The sequence below is a fragment of the Rousettus aegyptiacus genome, unplaced genomic scaffold (genome assembly GCF_014176215.1).
Source record: "Rousettus aegyptiacus isolate mRouAeg1 unplaced genomic scaffold, mRouAeg1.p scaffold_m13_p_8, whole genome shotgun sequence".
Lineage (NCBI taxonomy): Eukaryota > Metazoa > Chordata > Mammalia > Chiroptera > Pteropodidae > Rousettus > Rousettus aegyptiacus.
Window position 1 is genome coordinate 104782722 of NW_023416311.1, and position 19802 is coordinate 104802523.

Sequence of the window (19802 nt, forward strand, 5' to 3'; positions counted from 1 at the left end):
TGATAGCATCTTGTTCTGTTTCGGCCTCTCTACCCCCAAGTAATTCAAATCGGGGTGCCTTCTGCATGGAGTGACATGGGATGCGTTTTCAGAAGATGCTGGTGGTGAAAACCCAGCTATCGGCCACCTTCTGAAAGCTGCCCCTCCCTCTGAATCCACCCCTGTCAATAGTACATGTTAAGACGGACAGCCACAGGGGTCCCTATTATTTTAAAATATTTCTCTCATAAAGAAAAAAGAATATGTGCTCTTTGTGGAAAACGGGAAAATACAAAGAAGAAAATAGACTTAGCCCTAATCTTACCAGCCACAGATGACTCTGCTGATAGGGTTTTATGATGGTCCCGGGAACCCTATATGATCGTGATAGCTAAGATCGATTGGTCACACTCACCACACCCAGACCTGGTAGGAGCATTCTGTCCAGATAGATCATGGGGCCACAGACGCACCAGTGGTCTGGTCATCTGAGACGTGCTCAGGAGCCGGCTCCAGAATGCAAATCAACTTGCTCACCAAGCCCATGGTCCCGAGCCAAGCCGTGACCACCTCTTTGTATGTGGTATTGTTGGGGGTTAACCACCGCTGGTTTCCCCAGTGGAGACTTAAACCGAGCGAAACGCCCGTTGAGTCTTTTTTTCTGAGTAAAACTCTGAATGGAAATGGTGCCCGGGGCCAGGCACTTTAATGCACAACAGCTGCGTCTATTAAGCCAGGGGACGAGAATCCCTGGCTTCCTGCTAATACTGATTGTTCAGGGTCATGGAGACAGCTTTATGACATCTTCAAAAGCATGGTCAGCAGCCTCTGGACACTGAGTCAAATCCAGAGCTCTTGGCAATGCCCCTCTGTGGAGCGGACACCCGTTAGGACGTCCAGAAATGGTGGCACCACTGCGGCTGGGTTTGTCTGTTCCCCGAGTTCAGGTGCTAATGGGGACAAGTGGCTTCTCCAGATCCCACGCCCACATTCTCGGGAAAGAGACTCGGGTCGTCCCAGCGCAGGTCAGGCACTGACCGTGCGTGAGGAGGCGGGTCTCCGAAAGGTCCCCGTCCTGTGGTTCCAGCCTCCCTGACTCAGCTGTAGTGTCTCAGACCAGGGGTGCTACTTCTGCAAGGGTCGGGGCTCCCTTCGTCCTCCGTGCACACTGCGCTCCTCTTTGGGGGTCTTGATCTTATGGTAAAACTTAGTCGTAACTTATTTCATCGTTATTGGGATTTAAAGAAGAAAAGGTTAAATACTGCCCCCAGCACAGACCTCCATAGAGGGAAAGCCTGCTTCATGGGTTACCACCAAGGAAAATGTTGAATTACTCATCGATCTGCCCGACCAAAGCGTCGCTAGAAACAGGACCATGGCACACACACTAACCAGAAGCTGCCTGTCAGGGCTGTGACTAACAGGGCTGTGGCCCGGTGGGGCTTAGTCTCCAAAGAGCCTGTGGAAGGAAAGAGTCATGCCGGTGGCCGTGAAGGCGGAAGGGTTGTGTGGAGGGGACCGCAGTCTACGAGAGAGGACAGTAGCTTGAAATGCACATCAGTGGTTCGAAGCAGAAATTTCATGGTCAGTGCCCGGTCCCGAGAAAAAGAATCACAGTATGTCATGTCAAATAAAAGAGAAGATCAGGGAGTCTCCTTTTTCAATAACCTTTTTGTTTTAGGATCACTTTAGATTTACAGAAACATTATGAAGACGGCACAGAGTTCTCGTGCGCCCTTCACCCCTCACTCACTCATCACAACTTGGGGACCAACACTGGTGTGCGACTCTGAACTTAACTCTGTAGCTTATTCAGATCTCACCAGCGTTATCTTCATGTCCTCTTTCTGTTTTAGGGCCCCATCTGCCTGACCATCTTTCCTCCTCAGCCTCCTCTGGTCCGCGAGAAACTGTCCCGGACTTTGCTTGTTTTCGTGGCCTTTGGCAATTGTCTGGAATACTGGTTAGGGATTCTGTAGAAGGTGCCTCAATTTTGAGTTCAGCTGAGGCGTCTCTGATGGTTAGATGGGACTTATGGACTTAGGGGAGGAAACCCACGTGGGCAGAGTGCCATTCTTATCTTACCAAGAGTACATGCTGTCAACATGACTTCTGCCTGCTGGCGTTGACCTTGACCGCCTGGCCAAGATCATGTTTGTCAGGCCTCTCCACTGTGAGGGTCCCGTCTCCCCATTTCCGTATCGTGCTCTCCTTGGAAGGAAGTTACTGAGTGCAGCCCACACCTCTGGAGGGGGGGGCGGGCAGTAGGTTCCGCCTCCCTGAGGGGCAGTATCTAGCTTAACTTAGGCGAAATTCTGTGCAGGGGATTTGTCCCCTTGTGTGTATTTATATCGATATGGACTGGTGGATATTTAGTGTGTACCATGGGTCATAATTCAGTACATTATTTCGTCGCTCAAATCGTTCCAACTTCGGCTATTGGAGACTCTTCCTGCTGTACTTTTGTGTCCTTTGACCTATTATTCCAGGCTGATAATCTTGTATATTTCCAGCCTTCATCCTAGAATGAGCCATTTCTCCCAAAAGCCCTGGTTCCTTTTATTGGAGAACAAATAGAAAAACCGAAGATCTGGGCACTGTGAGTGGGTTGTTCTGTTTTGCTGGCCGCTTCCTAATGAGATAATATTGACACCAAGCTCCTCAGCACCAAACCCAACCCTGCGGCCACGCTAAGGAACAAATCATGTTCATTGTCAGGAGTTTATTAGGTTTGTGTTCTGGCTTGGAAAAGTCAACGTCGTTAGCCTCTGCAAATATTTGAGGAACACAGCATGTCATGGTCAGCTGGGAGGTCATGTTCTGAGTCAAGACTACTCTGGGTGAATTCGCTAGAATGACACTTTTCCTGAAATAGTCTTTGTTTACCTTCTAAAAGCTTCTTGTTTTCTGAAACAGACTGGTTAAGTTTGGTCTGATTATTATGCCAGGACTCAGGACTTTTCTTAGAGAAAGCTGACCTGCAGATAGGTATCGCAGCTTTTAGCCGAGGCCATATCTGCTGGGCAAGGCCGGGGCATAGGCATATTTTTTAGGAACTGATTGGAAGGCGCAGGGCGTTTTCACACTGGAAGCGTGGCCGAGGCAAAGGGTCGAATTCGGATACTTGAGGGAGAAAGAGAAAGGACGTTCCTTCCCTCTATGTAGTTACCTGTGATGGCACAGGCCCCAGAGCAGACCGGAGGCTTTCGGTCACGTTGTTCTAGAAGACTCCATGTGTATCTGGCTGAAAACTGAGGACACAGCTCAGTGGCCTGTGGCCTTGATGGGGTCACTTAGGGCATGCTTGGCACAGATGGGTTCCAGATAGACAGCAGAGTGGCTTAGCGGTGCCAAGTTAAATCCTACTGTGAAATTTTACAAATGGAATATCGAGCTGCACTCCCAAGAAGCTCTGTGAGAGATCTACCAAACCTTAACACGTTTTTTTTTCCAAGGGACCAAAATGCGGTCACCACTCAGGTTACAAATACCTGAGTGGTTTGGGCATACTCGCTATCATTGTGTCGTCAAACTGGACTTCCTCCTGCAAAGGTTACTGGTCATCTCCTCCAAAGGAACACAAAACCTCCGAGTAAATATTCACGTGGAGCAGCCGGAGGGAGGAACCTGGCTTCTGCGCGTGAATAACGTGGAGTCTGGCTTCGGCGGGGACGCTCGCGCGCTCCATCCTCTCTGAAGTGCAGTGACGCCCTCCCTTTCCCTCGCTTTGCTGTAACTTAAAAGCCACTTTGCAGTGATTTTGCAAGGCAGAGAGAGAGAGATCGCAGTGTGAGGCATCATCTTAACATGCAGATTGCACCGGCAAATAATAAATACAGCATCGCGGTGATTGTCCTGGGAGCTTCAGCAGAATATGGCCCAGGCGTCCAACCCCGACCATTGAAAACACACGGGATGGCTTACTGGGGGGTCCTAGGCACAAATCAGGTCCGGACTTGGAGCGGGGCTCACTTCTCTTCATTCTTCACAGCCTCCCTGCTATGGGAAACAGATCTGTCAGGGAAATGAATTGTATCCCCACGCTGTGCTCGGTGTGGTTTAGAGTTGTCATATGAAATTGCCACCATGCCTGGGCCATAGACGTGAGGGCTGTCATGCCGGCAGCTGGCGGGAAAAGGTGACAGGGCCACTTGTCCAGGCGGCCAGTGATAACGTGCCCGAGCTGGGAGCTGCGACCACTAGGGAAGCGTTCGCCCTTCGTGTCAGACGCGGGGCGGGAGGGCTCCCGGCAGGAGGGTGCAAGGGTGGTGCCTCTGCCGTTTTTGGAAAACCAGTGGGAGATTCTTCCCAGATGCTGAACACGACACGACAGAATGAAAGTTCTGTCGCGTTGACAGAGTGAAACATATTCATGATAGATCCTCCCGGGTAGTTTTAAACATATTTCAACATGATGTAGTAAATAGGACCAGCCCAACTCCATGGAGCTTAATTTACCCAAAGCCAAAAGGATGTTATGTTCTAAAATTTCAGTGTTCTGCTTTTACGTGGCTGTGATTCGTTTTATAATGGATCCGCGTCTATTTTAGGGAAGAGTCGCGTGCATCGGAACAAGGGGAGGGACATACCTGGTTGAACCGGCGTGGTTTGGGCTCCACTCCCCGTGCGTTTAAATGCCAGCGGGTCTACCAGTTGCTCCTCTTTTTTTCCAAAGGTCCCAGGTCCGTGGCTGCCACCTCCTGTGCTTGTCCCGAGCCCTCGCCGAGCGTCCAGGCCTCTAATCAACCTCAGTGCCGCAGTTTCCTTTCTCACTAGGCGTGTGTGGTTCGACACACAGCCAGACGCTGCCAGGTCGCTTCCCATCATTGGGCGCGCGCCGCAAAACTTAGGTTAACGCGTTCGCCCTGCACCGGCGGAGCTGGCGAGCGGTCTGGTTGAGCCTCGCGTGAGAGCACGCTGGTCTCCCTCCCCGGCCCGGCTACCCGCTCAGCCGCGTCCACTCCCGCCCCGCCGCCGGGCCCCGTTGGGGCTGACGTGGCCGCCCCGGGGCCCGCATTGGCAGGCGGCGGCGCGCGGACCGGGGCGCCAGCCCGCCGCGCCCCTGCGGATCCGCCCTCGCGCCCCTCGGGGGCGCCTTTTCCTAACGTCCTCGCCGTCTCCCCCCCTGCAGCTCTGCTTCGTGATGTTCTGGACGCCCAACGTGTCCGAGAAGATCCTGATAGACATCATAGGCGTGGACTTCGCCTTCGCGGAGCTCTGCGTCATCCCGCTGCGCATCTTCTCCTTCTTCCCCATCCCAGGTAAGGGAAGCCCAGCGAAGCACGGTCCCCGCCCGCCGTCGTGCCCCGCCCCGGTCGTCGTCGGACATGTTCGCGGTCACGTCCCAGACAGACACGTAAAACTTTCACAGCGGATCGGGGAGGCGCGAAGACATTCTGCAGTCGGTCGCAAGTTCGAGAAACGAAATTCGACAGGAATAATTTGTTTCTTGAAGGACCGTGGTTGCAAACACAGTAAAGAGAAAGGGGACCCGAAGGGGTAGCATGAGAAGTTTGGGGAGTAGAACTGCTTTGCCTCCTGGTCGTGGGCCTGCGCATGCTCTCAAATTCCCAGACCTGTATACGCAAAGGTCAGTTTTTTTGGCATGTTCATGGGAGAAGCAAAAGGGAAAAAAAGAAAAAAAGAAAGGAGATTGCTAAAATCTAGAGATATGCAAAGAGAGGGACGATGGGGGATGAGAATCTAGGGGCACCATCGAGGCCAGAGGGTGTGAGGCCAGCCAGGGGGAGCCCACAGCTGAAGTGTGAGCCGGTGTGACAGTTCCCAAGCTGATGGCGTAGTACGAGTCACGCCCTAAGGAATGAAGTGGTTTTTTATGACTTGAGAAAATCCGGTCGGGGAATGGTTGACCGGCGTGCTGCCCTTCCTATAACAAATGCATCGCACATCCACGCAGGTCCATGTACAATATGTTTAGGGTAAGTCCATGCCTGTCTAGGTACCGCTTCTAGAAGTGACTCGCCGAACCGCCAACAGCGGGAAGCAGGACCCGGGCCGGGGGGATGGAGCGAGACAGGACTGGGAGGAGACCTTGGTACTGTGTCCCCTTCAGCACTTTTAACAGTCTGTACCAAGAGCAGGTCACTGCCTGTGAAAACTTTCACTGCCAAAAAATTCCACCTACATCATCCAGCCCAGAAGCCTGACCACGGAGCTCGTCAAGGCCGGGGCCAAGGGCGCGCCCGCCAGGCCTGGGCTGTCCCCGAGTCAGGCCACAAGCTGCCGCAGCTTTCAGATGCCAAGCGTGTCTGGAGACAGGGCCTCTCAGGTGTCACCTTCCCCAGTGTGGCAGCAATGGAGGAAGGGAAGGTCACGGCTCTGGAGCAGTGTCTGGTCCTGGTCAGGGGGACACAGAGGAGCCAAGCTTCGGAAGGTGTCGCCACCCAGAAGGGGCTGCACTCACTCGTCCCTGCTCCAGGAGGGGCTGGAGGTCGCAGAGAACTCCCGCCAGTCCTGGGGAGGGATTTGCCTGTGTCTCCTCTCAACCCCACTTCCTCACCTGTCAGACTAAGGGCTTTCAGGTGCCGTTGGCCCCCACCCGTCTTTGCGACCTGCTTGGTTTGGGCCAGCCAGATTGACACAAAACTGTGCACCCTCGCCCTGTCCCCTCTGCCAAACTGATATGCGTGTCTGTGTGCCTCGAATCCGACGCCCCACCCTGGGGCCCGCAGGGCAGGGCACGCCATCGGCCTAGAAGATAGCGGCTCCTCCAGCATGCCCGGGCCCAGTGAGCGCTGCTTGCCCCTCAGGACGTCTTTGCCACTGCCCGCGGGGTAAAGGACTAGGCCTGACGTGCCCTTAACCGCCTTCCAGGCTCAGGTCACACCTGAACCTTCAGGCACTTGTCACCCGTGAGGGCGTGTGCCCTCGTAGCCAGATTCGGTCAGTCAGTCCCCTGAGCCCCTCCTGCAGTTCACGCCTGGGCGGGGCAAAGGGTGTGTGGCATATCGGCTCCTTAGAACGACAGGTGGTGCCAGGGGAAGGCAAAAGGGAGGTGACCTCGGCATGCGTGGTCGGAGACAGCTGAGGGGACGGGCGTGGACGAGGGCGCCCTTCTTCCTAACGCCTCCCCGGGACTGTCGCCGGGGAGGGCCTCGGTCTGGCTTTTCTCCTCATCCCAAGTCAGACTTGATCACCGTCAAGTTGCCTCTTTTCTCTTGAATTTTCTAGAGAGGAGTGATCAGAGCTTGAGGCCGGGGTGGGGCTAGGGCTGCAGGTGGCAAGAGTGGACAGGGCAGTCCCAGGAGCTGGCCGGGCCGTCACGGTGGAGGAAGGAAGCTGCCTACAGCCTGCTATCTAGATGTTAGGGGCTGTGATGGAGAGGGAGCCAAGGTGGGGATGGGGCTGCCCCGGGCCCAGAAGCAGGGATCAGGCGCCCGGCGGAAAGATGAAGTCGCTTGCCCAGGGCCACGGCCGCAGGGCCCGGGTCCCAGCCGGACGTCCAGCGGCCTCGTGTGTGCCTTGCAGACGCCCTGGGAGAAGCAGCGTGCCACTGACAAGTCCTTTGCTCTCCCCTTAGTCACCGTGCGGGCCCATTTCACTGGGTGGCTGATGACCCTGAAGAAGACCTTCGTCCTGGCCCCCAGCTCCGTGCTGCGGATCATCGTCCTCATCACCAGCCTCGTGGTCCTGCCCTACCTGGGGTATGTCGTCGGGGCGGCCCGGGGCTCGCATCATTCTGCCACTTAAGTACCCTGGCCAGAGGTTTACATCTGCTCTTCTGTGTGAAACCCCCAACCAGAGGTAGACCTCAAAATGCAGAGCTGCGTGTGGTTTCTGCTTGGGCACTAGGTGGGAGGCTGTTGAGATCCATTCTAGGAAAGTATTTTCGGGGTCAGGCCCATACCTGATATTCATCGAGCACCCACTACGGCCCCCGGTCTCCTGGGGAAGGGGCGTCAGTCAGCCCCTTCACCTTGGAAACCCGCACCGCTGGGGGTGGGGGGAGGAGCCGCGGGCTCAGGGTGAGGGGCGTGGCCGGCTGGCAGGTGCCCAGTCGAGACGCAGACGGCTCCGCCCGGAGCCGCACGCCACCTCCGCGTGCAGGTGGACCGTTCTCAGGTGCAGGCCTCCAGCGCAACGGGCGGGCCCCTCCGCCTTCCCTCCCGGGCCTGGGTTTGACGCCGTGTGCCTTAACTCAGCGTTAACGACAAATGGCCTTTTGGTTCTCCTCCCAGGGTACACGGAGCCACCCTGGGCGTGAGCTCCCTCCTCGCGGGGTTTGTGGGAGAATCCACCATGGTCGCCATAGCAGCCTGCTACGTCTATCGGAAACAGGTGAGGCGTGGTGGCGGACGCGCACACCTGCTGTGGCCTTGGAGACCCAGGGCTAGGGAGACCCAGGGCTAGGGAGACCCGGGCGGCCCCCCAGGGGCCCGCGTGGTGGTGCCACCTCCCTGTCATCCCGCACTCCGACTGTACTGTGACAGGCTGAGCAGCTTTGCGGCCACGAGCCTCGGTCAGGTTTCACGACGAGGGGCGCCCCGACTCGTGGCTCCTCCGTAGGTCGTTCCTCATGTCCTGCCTCGCTCCCAAAGACAGTCGTATTTCTCGGGAGGGACAACTAGAAGAATCTAGGACTGTAATCTTGCATCTTGCTGCTGCCGCTAACGAATTTTTAAAATGTAGACACTAAGTAAATAATGGTTTTGACCATGCAAGAAAATCCTGAAGAGGTGATTCCCCCGGCCACCAGGTCCTTCACCTTGGAAACCCGCACGCGCACACACACACACACACACACACACGTCCTTATAAACTCAGACTTGCTCGCTGTGGAATGGCCAGTCCAGGAAGTCTTGGGTGGTCCAGAGGCCCTCGCCAGCTCTTTGCGTCTACAGATCCTTTAGGCTCTTCAACCCCAGCACCCACCCCACTGCGGCTTTCTTAACCAGCCCCCTCCACATACACACACACACACACGCATGCACGCGCACACATGCACACGCTGTTACGTGCTGGAAGCCCGTTGGCGTGTACTTAGTTTGTCCTGCAGGGTTATCTAACTACTTGGAGGCATATTTCTTTCCTTTCAAAGCTGCTGACTGCCCCGGGAGTGGGCCCCCTTCCCACGTTATTCATTCACCACAGAAGGGACGAGCCTAGGCAGAGAAGAGGAGGGGACCAGGCACAGGTCGCTGGGGTGCACCGGCGTGGGCTCCCCCTGCTCTCGGCTCTGCCGTGACGCGTCCCTGTCACGGCCCACGCTGACGTGTCTTCTTTGGTCTAGAAAAAGAAGATGGAGAATGAGTCGGCGGCCGAGGGGGAGGACTCGGCCATGACGGACATGCCCCCGGCGGAGGAGGGGACGGACGCCGTGGAAATGCGAGAGGAGAACGAATAAGGGGCGGCCGCACGGGCCGCGGGGATGAGTCTCCGCGCCGTCTCCTCTCCCGCCGCGAGTCCCTCTGCTTCGGTTTCTGGCTCTAACGAGAGGCCTCGGTGTAAAGGTTTCATGTAAACTCTCCGGCATCTACGCCCACACTCAGGCGGGGACCTAGAGGGTGGTCTGTGCCGTCGCTTTGTAAAAACCAACAGAATCCATTGACTTCAACGCCCCCGCTTCACGAAACCCCCAAAGACATAGTTGCCTTGGAGTCCGAGCCGCGTCCTCCGCCCTCGTGCCCCCGTGCCATCTCCGCTTGGAACCAAAGGACTGCGGCTGTGCCGCCCGGCGCTCCTCGGCCACCACCGCCCAGCGGGCCAGACTTCACCCTGCCCCTTCTCATCTCTTCTAAGGATCAGCAGGTTACAGCTCGGCTTGAACGGGCTCCTCGGTAACACGGCCGCACAGAGGTAACCCCGGCGGCGCCCCACCGTGGCCGTCGGCTGTCCACGGCACACCTGCCGAGGGCCAGCGGCAGGCGGCAGCCGGAGGCATGGCTCTGCGACGGCGCTGGGCGTGACGGATGGACGGACGTCCCGCGGGAAGGCCCGCCTGCCACCTCGCCTTCTCCGGGACCCGAGCGAGCTCCCGCACTGTGCCCCGCCGTGTGCACAGCTGAGCTGACTCTTTAGAGTGGCCGCAAGCGCGCGTTCTCCAAACGTCGGTCAGCATCCTTCCGCATGGCTTTCCCCGAAGGCTTGTGTCTCACCCCGCCCCCCCTTTCCCGAAGACGGCACTCGAGCAAGGGAAATGGAGCGTCGCTAACTTTACATTTTAGTTCTTTAAGTGGACTGAAGCTTTAAGTCATACCCTAGCATTCTAATGCCAGGTTGCCGCATGGCAACTTCTGAAGTAGATGTATCACCTGGTTCTGCCATTCTTAGTCGTAATCGCGCGGCACAGGTAATGCCCCGCGTCCTCCCTTCTCACGCCACAGGATTAAAGTAAGACATTTTATAAACAGTATCAGAGTCACTATGTGATACTCCCTGAGGTGACACATTTGAAATCCATTTAGTGCAGTATATTTTTCTAAGTTTCGGAAAGCGGGTTTTTTCTTTAAAAAAAAAAAAAAAATTATGGACACCGTTCAGCAAATTCTTGATTTCGTCAAAATTCCTAGACTGAAAGAACCTAAACACAAAAATATTTTAAAGATATAAATATATACTGTATATGTTATGTAATTTATTTTAGGCTATAATACATTTCCTATTTTCGCATTTTCAATAAAATGTCTCTAATACAATTCGGTGATTGCTCGTATGTCAGCCATACCCGCAGTTGAAATGTATCGTAGTGATGGTCACTGTATTATTTTCGGCAGATTCACATGGTCTGTCATTTGTACGTAAATCTGAGGGTCAGCAAATGACGAGAGAGCTATTTTTCACCACGGGGAACGGGTTTTGAGGGGCCATAGGAGGGCAAAAAAGAGTCAAGCCTTTGTGCCTATTGTGTTCGGTGCCGTATAATCCTGTCGTTACTGGACGAGGGAAGGAATGGGAGGGCGTGAAGTCAGCCGTGAGCCTCGCAGCGGCGCATACTCGTTTCTGGACACCCAGTGTCCCTCGGGGGTGCTCCCCAGGGCGACGCATCCTCATGTGCTCATATATATGTACTGGAAAGTAAGACACATGGCTTTGGGGTGGTTTCAGGGGCAGATCTGCGAAGACGGGAAATACGAGTTGTATCAGCCTTTTCAGAAAGTACACGACTAGAAAATTAAACAGCATTTTTTAACGTGTGTGACTATTTCATGCTGGGGTTGGAGCCTGAAGATCAAATTGGAAAAGCCGATTCTCTCCCACTAAATCGAGGAAAAGATCGACTAGAGACTCTTCATTAGGCTACTGGAACGTGGCTTTATAACTTCAGGTGCCCCTTCAGTGCCAGAGATGCACGGACTGTAATGTTTGGGTGGAAACAGCTCCCAGACCCGGACAGCGGGCGCGGAGCTGCGATTCGGGCCGCTGAGTCGCAGTCTGAAGCTGGCAGGTTCTGCTGCGTCCGATCTAACCGCCAGGGACGGGAAGGGAGGGCAGACCAGGGAGGTGGGGAGAGTCCTTCCCGCTTTTCAGAGTAAATTCTTTGCTGACCAAAGAGACATTTCCCCAACACAGGGCTTTTGTTTTTGTTCTATTGCAAGTCGCTCAGCTGACAGATTGTGAAGGTGTCCACACCTGTGAGGCTCACGTGTGGAGGACCATGAGAAAGACCAGGCGTGGCTTTCTCACTGCGGGGCGATTGCTTGTGGACAAGGAGAATCTAAAACTACAGGGCATGAGGCGTTTTTCATGCAAATGCTGACGCCAGCCGGGGCGGCTCAAAGCCAGTGTTCGGCTAATCACCAAGGGTTTTCTCTGCACAAGCCGGGGCCAGAGCGGCCCTTAATGGCCTCCCTGATTTCTTGAGGGGCATATTCGAGGTCTTTCTAAACATGTGGCTGATTTGCAATGCCCCGATTAACGGGATCTCATTGCCAACGGACATCAGTGAGACAGTCAGGCACTGAGCAGAAGGAACCCGGCGAGGCTCGCCCCAGGTTTGTCTTGGTGGGGTTGGACCTGCCGGCCAGGTGGACCAGGCCTTGTGTCGGCGGGAACCCCTCACCTGTTTGAAATTCTTTAATTTGGGCGCGAGCCACTGGTTGCGCCCCTCGCTGCCTGTCGGGCTTGTCTTTGGTGCCCAAAGGTCTCTCCTCCTGTTTTGTGTTTGTGTTTGGTGGTGTGTCATGTTCAAGCGCTAGCAGAGGGTGTAGCTTTGGAAATCTCCATGGATGGCTGGTACCTTCAGAACTGGAAACGTTTAGTGCTGGTTTAGGAGGGGCCGGGTCAAGCTTCTCTGTCGTAATAAATGCACTTTATTTTTTACGCCTTGAGTCCTCCCAATAAAAAGCCTTGGGAGGCGCGGTGGGCAGGAGGCCCCCGAGGAAGGAGCCAGCCCTGTGGTCCTCACGAGCAGCCTTTGCTGGGTCTTTCTCAGGGGTGAGGTAGTCACTACATCTCCAAATACCAGAAAAGTGATTCGACGATATCTTGTAAGAAGTGAAACAAGTCAAAGGCAACTTCCCCCTCCTAATCATTCGCTTGGGGGTCTTTTCTTACAGGAAGGATGGAGGGAGGGGAGAGTAACTTTTCTGTACCCTTGGTTTCTAGAATCATAATGATTTAAACACTCAGTAGTTCTCTGACTGGACATCTTAATTGTTTTACTTCCAACTGAAGTGAGAGAATGAGACGCCGTGTTACAAAATAGAAGGTGTTTGCATTGAGCTAGTTAAACGACATCACCCTGAGAAACATTTTCGCATATTTAAAAATCTCGCTAGTCCAGTAACTTCCAGCAGAGCAGTGCCCAGGACCACGGGCCCTGGGCGCACCAGCGGGCCGTGGCGTCTGGCCCCTAAACTTGGGGTGCTGTCTCCAGTCAAAGCAGCACACAGTCCAGGAAAGGGAGGGCTTTTATGCTTGAAGTTGGCCTTTTTTTTTTCTTGGTAATCGGAAATTGTGATGGACAGGGCTTTACAAGACGTGGTGATCTGTGGGTGCTGAGACGTGCTTGGCGCCTGCAGCCGACTCTCTGAAACCTGCCGGCCGGCAGACAGCCACGCTCACACGCAGCTCTTTCATAAAAGTATCTGACCCATAGAAAAGCGTGTTTTTGAGCGACGTGTTTGGTAAATTCGAGATGCTCCTCCGTGTGGTTATTGTGAGTATTTCCGTCATTCAAAACAGCAAAACACCGTGTGATTCAGAAGCTGATCGAACCGCACGTAAAGTAGGATATAGAGAAATATCTGAAGACAAATAAATGCACGAAAGGCCCCGTGCGCTGTCCTTTTAAAGGCTACACGTCTCAAATCAACTACACTACTGTTCCAAAGGAGAGAAACTATTACGTAATCACAATAACCCACTCCAAAGTCAGAAAATGTGTAACAAATTATACAGTTTACCATCTGATTCTAAAAGGGAAAGTTAATGAAGAGGAGATGGTGAGATCTTGTTTTAGGGCGACTCCATTTTCTTCTCAAGGCGGGGAGGGGGTTAGAACGGTTAGCTGTTGCAGTCTCTGCCGAAGGTGGGCCTCCTAAGTCATTTTTCTTTTTAAATCACCTTTGCCAAATCCAAGTGGCTCCAGAAGAATTTTCTCTGCTTCAACTATAATCAACCAGGGTCTCTAAGTGCGTGCGTAAGAAACATGCGCTTTCCCAGACGGCTGCACACAGGTTTGGCACGCTTCGTGCGGGGCACCTCTTTTTAAGTTAGGTTATGTAACAAAGCGCACTTCACTAACAAAACCTGACACTGGCTGCTACCGCCTGTGTAGAACGAAAGCGCAGAAGAGCTGGGGACCCCTTCTCTCTCCAGAAGTTCGTGTGGCCTCAGGGTAGAGGGGAGGCGAAGACAGACCCGCCCGCGACAGCCACGCTGCTAACAGTCGTCTGGCTCCGTGGAGTCTCGGTGGCGTGCAGAATTGGTCATTACTCTGATTCAGAGGCTGATGTTCTCCAACTGTGAATCAGGGACAAGAAATGGTGCCTTTAGAGTTGGAAAACATTACAGCCAGGTGGACTCCGGCTCTTTGAAGTATGGGGCCATGAACTTGGGGACCCACTGTTTGGATGAACTTGCTACTGATGGCGAAGTTCAAGCCACCCTGGTCTAACAAAGGAGGTACAGGGTCCATGTCCGCACCAAGCACTCAGCACCTGCAGCAAGGATCAGTCACCACAAAGCAGCCCACTCTCCCTGGGAAGGGGGTGGGGGAGGCCTCATCCACAGGCTTGTTTTGCAAACACACAGCTCCTTGGGTCTATGATGTATTTGGTTTGCTTCGTGATGTATCGAGAGGGCACACGAGTCTGTTCAATGCCAAGAGGCCCATCCTCATTCCCTTGAGGAGCGCTTTTGTGCTGGAGGCCGTGAACGTGACCTCCACATCACTCACCCCTCTGGTCACCTGGACAATGAGAAGCTTGGGCCATTATCGCCAAGGTACCTTCCTGGGCCAACATACTATGTATGATCTAGGATTTAGAACATAGTACTGGATCCTGCAATTGGAAAAGTAAAATGACCTCATTCCACATTTCAGATCTGATCATCACCAGTGATTCAGAGTTTTTTTGTTTTTTTTTAAAATAAAATCAAGTCGACTGTGAGTCTTTATTCTACATATGGATAGCTATGGCTCTCAGCTGACAGGCACTTCCGTGCCACATCAAAACTCCGGGTTTAATTTAAACTGTTGAAACCAATCACATTAAAATTAACGTGCGCAGCCTTTGATAAAAATTGACTGCAGTGGTTAATAGAAAACATAGGTTGCATTTAAACAAGTGCTGTGTGTGTGTTTCACAGATGTAAGTTTTCGCATTGTTAAGAGCATTTATATATGCTTTTCTTTTTCAAATTTTTTGGGGAGATTTGTTCTCATATACTGTCAAATGGCTTTCATACTCTAATTTTAGTTTAAGTAAAGCTTCAACAGTTGGCATACAATCAAGATTGTTTTGTTTCTTGCCTTTCTTATTCTAACCATCTGTCTGGTCACACACCCCAAATTACGTGGTTTCTGACTACAATTTTCTTGTCAAATGTACATGAGACATTAAAATTTCGCCCTTTACCTTCGGAGTTGAGGCCTCTAACCACTGGGATACTTCTCTAAACTCCCTGTCTTATTTAAATATGACCTATTGCTTCAAATTTTATTCTGTGTTAAAATGAATTTTTACTTCCCGTATCTACAGTGATGTTGAAAGTAGTTCTCCGAAGCCTAGCTTCTCTATACACACAGCCCGTCTAAAATGGGGACAGCAAAGCAAGGCGTTAGGGAGCCCGAGGAGAACCCGAAACCCCTCCTGCCCACGTCTGAGACTCATTTCCATCTTTATGTAAAAAAACGTCACTCTTCTTCAAAATGTAATGCCTCGCCCTCAAAAGATGGCCCTCATTTGCTGGCCGCCCTGTGGGGGATTATACGGAGAAAGTGTTTCGACGCACCTGTCGCTGACAGGTGTCAGCGTTCCGACTCGTTTGACCACGTGCGCACCTCCCTCAGCTGCCATTCGTCACGCGCCTTCGGGTTAAAATCCCAGAGCCCAGCGCTGCCTCTGCCATACTTCCCTTTTACCGCCTCCAGCACGACCGTGGTTTTGAGGTCTGAAAGGTCCTCTTCCTTTCCACCCACGGCCCTTGGGACACGGCGTGTCTTCCTGCCCAGCTGTGGCAGCAGGGTGCGAAGTCGTTCGTGTCACTGGGGAGCAGTACCACCCTGAGGGCCAGTCTGCACCCCTCCTCTGCCTCCTCTTGATGCCCCAGGTGAGTCACATTGCCATCTACCCAGGAACCTGCTCCGTGACACCCCCGTCCCCCACCAGGGGCCCCCGCTGCCCCCCCCCTCAGTGCCCCCTCCAAGTATCTCGCACTGGCTTCCCTCCCTCTGCATCCTCCCGGGCCCACGGGCTTCGCTCAGTTGCTCCTGGGTACGTGGAGTCCAAGGACCACACAGAACGAACAGTTATTACACGCTGCGGTATTCCACACGCCTTAAGTTCTTCCATCTGATTCCTGTGAAAAGCTGTCTCTGCAGACGAGTGACTGCCGAAAGCTGGCTGTGGCCGCTCCAGGCGCCTCCGGGCCCCGGGCCGCCAGGACGGAGGCTTGCGAGTTCGTGCAGGATGCGGTCAGCCCCGTCCTGGCAATGCCGCGTGCTGAGCCAGCCGCACACCGCCCTCCCCCACGCGCGGCCGCTGCCCAGGTTTCGGCAGCTTTCCTCGCCCAGCTGCGTTTCTCACCCTATTTAATTCCGCCTTCGGAAAAGCATAATAATGGCCCCCACGCCCAGCCTGCTCCCCTGAGTGGGAATCCAGTTCTACATACTAACCTCGTCGAGGCCGGCTTCCAGCTCCAAATGCTGGTCCCGGGGTGGCTTTTCCAGCCCTGACTTGTCCCCAAGCTTCAGACCAGTCACCCCCAGCATCGCAGAGGCGTCCCAGCAGGGTCTCGGCCTTAAGCCCCTCGCTGCCCACCGCTTCCTCCTCGCCAGCACAATCACCTGTCACCCACGCAGAAACCGGCCCCAGGCCCCACCCCGCCCTCCTCAAGTCCCCAGCCGCAGCGGCTCTTCCTCCTGGTCTCTCTCACTTCTGTCCCTCCCCCTCCTTTAGTCCCCCCAGCTTAGCTCAGCTGCTCCAGGTCACTGAGGGCCTGGATGCTACAGGAGCCTTCTCCAGGCTCACATGTCCTCCTGGACTATGATGGAAACCAGGGGTCCGCAACCCCCGGGCCGTGCACAGGGACCGGTCCAGTCCGCGGCCTGTTAGGAACCGGGCCGTGCAGCAGGAGGTGAGCAGCGGATGGGCAAGCAAAGCTCCGTCTGTATCTGCAGCCGCTCCCCGGCACCAGCATCCCCGCCTCAGCTCCGCCTCGGATCATCAGGCGTTAGACTCTCATAGCAGTACCAGTCCCTGGTGCCAAAAGTTTGGCGACCGCTGAAAACGACACCTCCTGGAGTTTGGAGTGCACAACCCACACCGCCATTCCCAGGGGTCTGACCGCCTGCCCCCACCCACCCCACCCGCTTACCCAGGCCAGCCCTTCCCCCCGCCCCTGCCCCCCGCCCTCCGCTAGGCACTGGGTTGCTGCGAGGAGGCCCCGTACCTTCCTGGGTGGGCACCAGGCTTCGGGCAGAAAAAGAGAGCCCGGCCAGGGAGGACGCCAGCACCCAAGGAGAAGCAGCAACACAAGACGGGGACTCCAGCGGGTGCCTGGCTCCTGCTCCAGGGGTCTTAACATCTGGCCCCACCCCAAAACCTGCACCCCAACTTCCGTCCTTCACCCGACGTGATGGCACAAAAGGACCAAGGGTAGCTATTTAAACAGACTCTGCAGAGCTGAGGGGCAGCTTTCCTGAGGCCTGTGTCCACGTTTGGGGGGTGGGAGCCCTCCAGCACCTTAGGCCTAGTGAGGGGGCTCTTCAGGAGACGCGCAGAGAGCGCGAAATGGGCCCCTACAGTGGTGGGGACACGGCGTTTGGGTACCCGACTCACCTGTCGGATTCGACAGAGTTTAATGGCCGGGCTCTCGTTTACTACCTGAAGCCTGGTGCCCACCCGGGAAGGTGCGGGGCCTCCTCGCAGCAACCCAGTGCCAGCGGGAGGGGAAGGGCTGGCCTGGAAAAGCGGGTGGGGTGGGGGTGGAGGTAGGTGGTCAGACTGAGGAGCGAGCCACGGGAGAGGGGACACCAGGGCTGACTGGCGCACGCCACGCTTGACAGGGCGGACGTTCTAAGGTCTTTCCCGTGAACCAGACCTGGGCCACACTGATCGACAAGATGACCTGGGGTCGTCTTAGGTCCTGAGAGAGGAGACGGGGCAAACGGAAGCTGCAGCCATCACTGGAGCAGGAGCTGGGCCCCCAGCCCCGAACCAGTGGGTTCTTCGGGAGCCCGGCACCATCCTTGAAGCCTCCCGGCCTTGGCATTCCTCCATCAAGCCGCAGGTAGGTCTCTGTCAGCTCAACCTTCACTCCCGTCCCCAAGGGTCGCTTTGAAAGCCCAGTGTGCTGCACCATCAGATCGCCAGCTTCTCTCGGGGGCAGACACACAGGCAACGCACCCAAGTCCTTGCTGTCACACTTCTGGGTGTGTTTCCTCCGGTCCAAATGGTTTGCGCACACCCGGGCACAGTGAACGCACAGCAGGCCTCTCCCTGCACATGGCCAGCAAGGCTGGGTCTGGCTGCGGCTGGTCCTGCTCTGCGGGCCGGGGGACCTTCCCTGAGGCCTCTGTTGAAGGCCTGCCCCTCACTTCGCCCCCACCCCCACCCCAGACAGGCTGAGGGGTGGAGATGAAGACTGAGGTGGGGGGAGGTCAGTAACTGGCCCGAGCTCACCCCACTGGCGGTGCTGGACTGGTACTGAACGGAGTCCCCAGTCCAGAAGCAGGCACCTACGTGTGGGGGGAGCGCTTCCTATGGGTTGAGCACCGTAAAGTCATTGGGCATCACACGTCTGTCTTGGGGGTGCTGAAAAGCTAAAGCTCCCCAAGTTCCCAAAGTTCTCAAAGGCAGGCCATTTAACCATAGCAACACAGCCAGACTTCTGAGTTTTTACTTTCTGTTTATTTTTAGTTTTTACAATCTGCAAGTGACCAGGTTTGCTAACAGGGGTCGAGGGCAAAGCCCCGAGTCACCTGGGCCTCTGACCATGAAGATGAGACTCAACAAGTCACGGAGGAAGCTCGCTAGAGCCAGGCATCCGGCCACAGACACAGGTGGGACATGAGGCCCCGGGCGGACTGGGGCCCGGGGGCCTGTTTTTCGGAGCAGGAGAGTTTTCTGAAAAACGTTGACATTTTACAGTGTAAACAGAGGAGACTCGGTTAAACCGGCGCAGAGAGCGGCCGCGGTCCGCGTTTTCCTCTCCGGGATGACGATGTGGAAAGCAGACGCTGCTGGTGAAGGTGGCAAAACCCAAACAGTGTTGTAAAGCGGTGGGAACAAGGGCGCTCGTTACGCACAGTCGTTCTGGCTCTGTTTCCGCATCGAAATGCTTGGAAGGGTCAAGGTCGCTGCAGAGGCTGCAGCGCCTGGAAAGGGCGCCGCATTTTAGCACCGTTTACGTGAATATGGATCAAGGCATGTTTCACTATATCACATCAAGTACAGAAGACCATTTTGAAGCTCAAGATTAAGCCCCGCCACTGAGAAAACAACTGCCGAGGCCGTGCGCACTGCAAGCCCCGGATCTTTTCCTTATATTACCCATGTTTTGGCAACTTTTTTTTTTTTTTTTTTTTTTTTTTTTGAGATCAGGCAGCCCTTGGTTGACCTCACAGATTGCAAGGACCTTGTCTTTTACAATCCCTTATTTTCTATTTTTTACACCTACAGCACCTGGTCTTCCTAGGTGGTCTCCCATCCAAGTACTGACCAGGCCCGACCCTGCTTAGCTTCCAAGATCAGAGATCGGGCTTGTTCCGGGTGGCATGGACGTAGACAGCAATTTAATCCTTGACCCAGACTCACACCTGAGAAATGAAGGAGACGAGATAGAACTGCAGCCAGTGGTATCCACTACCAGCCCTGGTTATTAGTGAGCATTCAAAACAGTGAAATGTACAGGTAGCCACAGGCCTGGGAACAGAGACGTAACAATACATGGTCTGTAGATGTGACATTTCAGTACGATTAACGGATCTGTCTTTCCAGACCTGCGGGCCACTCGGGACAGTTGAATTACGCATGCTAACCCACTCCACCGTTCCCGGTCAGAAATTTCAATTTACCATGAAAAAAACACGAATGGGCCAGCTCACCTCCACCCTCCCGAATTCTGCTGGGCCCCCTGCTGTGGGACCTCCTGCACAGAGGTCACGATGTGACTGCAGACCAGCACATGCACGTGCA

The 19802-nt window shown here is 54.6% G+C and overlaps 1 protein-coding gene and 1 pseudogene across 1 annotated transcript in view; one reads left to right on the forward strand and one right to left on the reverse strand.

Annotated features, from left to right (window-relative positions):
- The window catches only part of ANKH (ANKH inorganic pyrophosphate transport regulator), a 113136-nt gene extending 102008 nt beyond the window's left edge, over positions 1–11128 (forward strand). Inside the window, exons 9-12 of the mRNA XM_016152151.2 lie at positions 5111–5240; positions 7520–7643; positions 8178–8277; positions 9230–11128. Of these exons, the coding sequence (XP_016007637.1) occupies positions 5111–5240; positions 7520–7643; positions 8178–8277; positions 9230–9343 (468 nt within the window). The 3' untranslated portion in view covers positions 9344–11128. The remainder of the gene's footprint in view (positions 1–5110; positions 5241–7519; positions 7644–8177; positions 8278–9229) is intronic.
- Positions 11129–19277: 8149 nt separating this feature from the next.
- On the reverse strand, positions 19278–19393 carry LOC118607541 (annotated as a pseudogene).
- Positions 19394–19802: the final 409 nt, after the last annotated feature.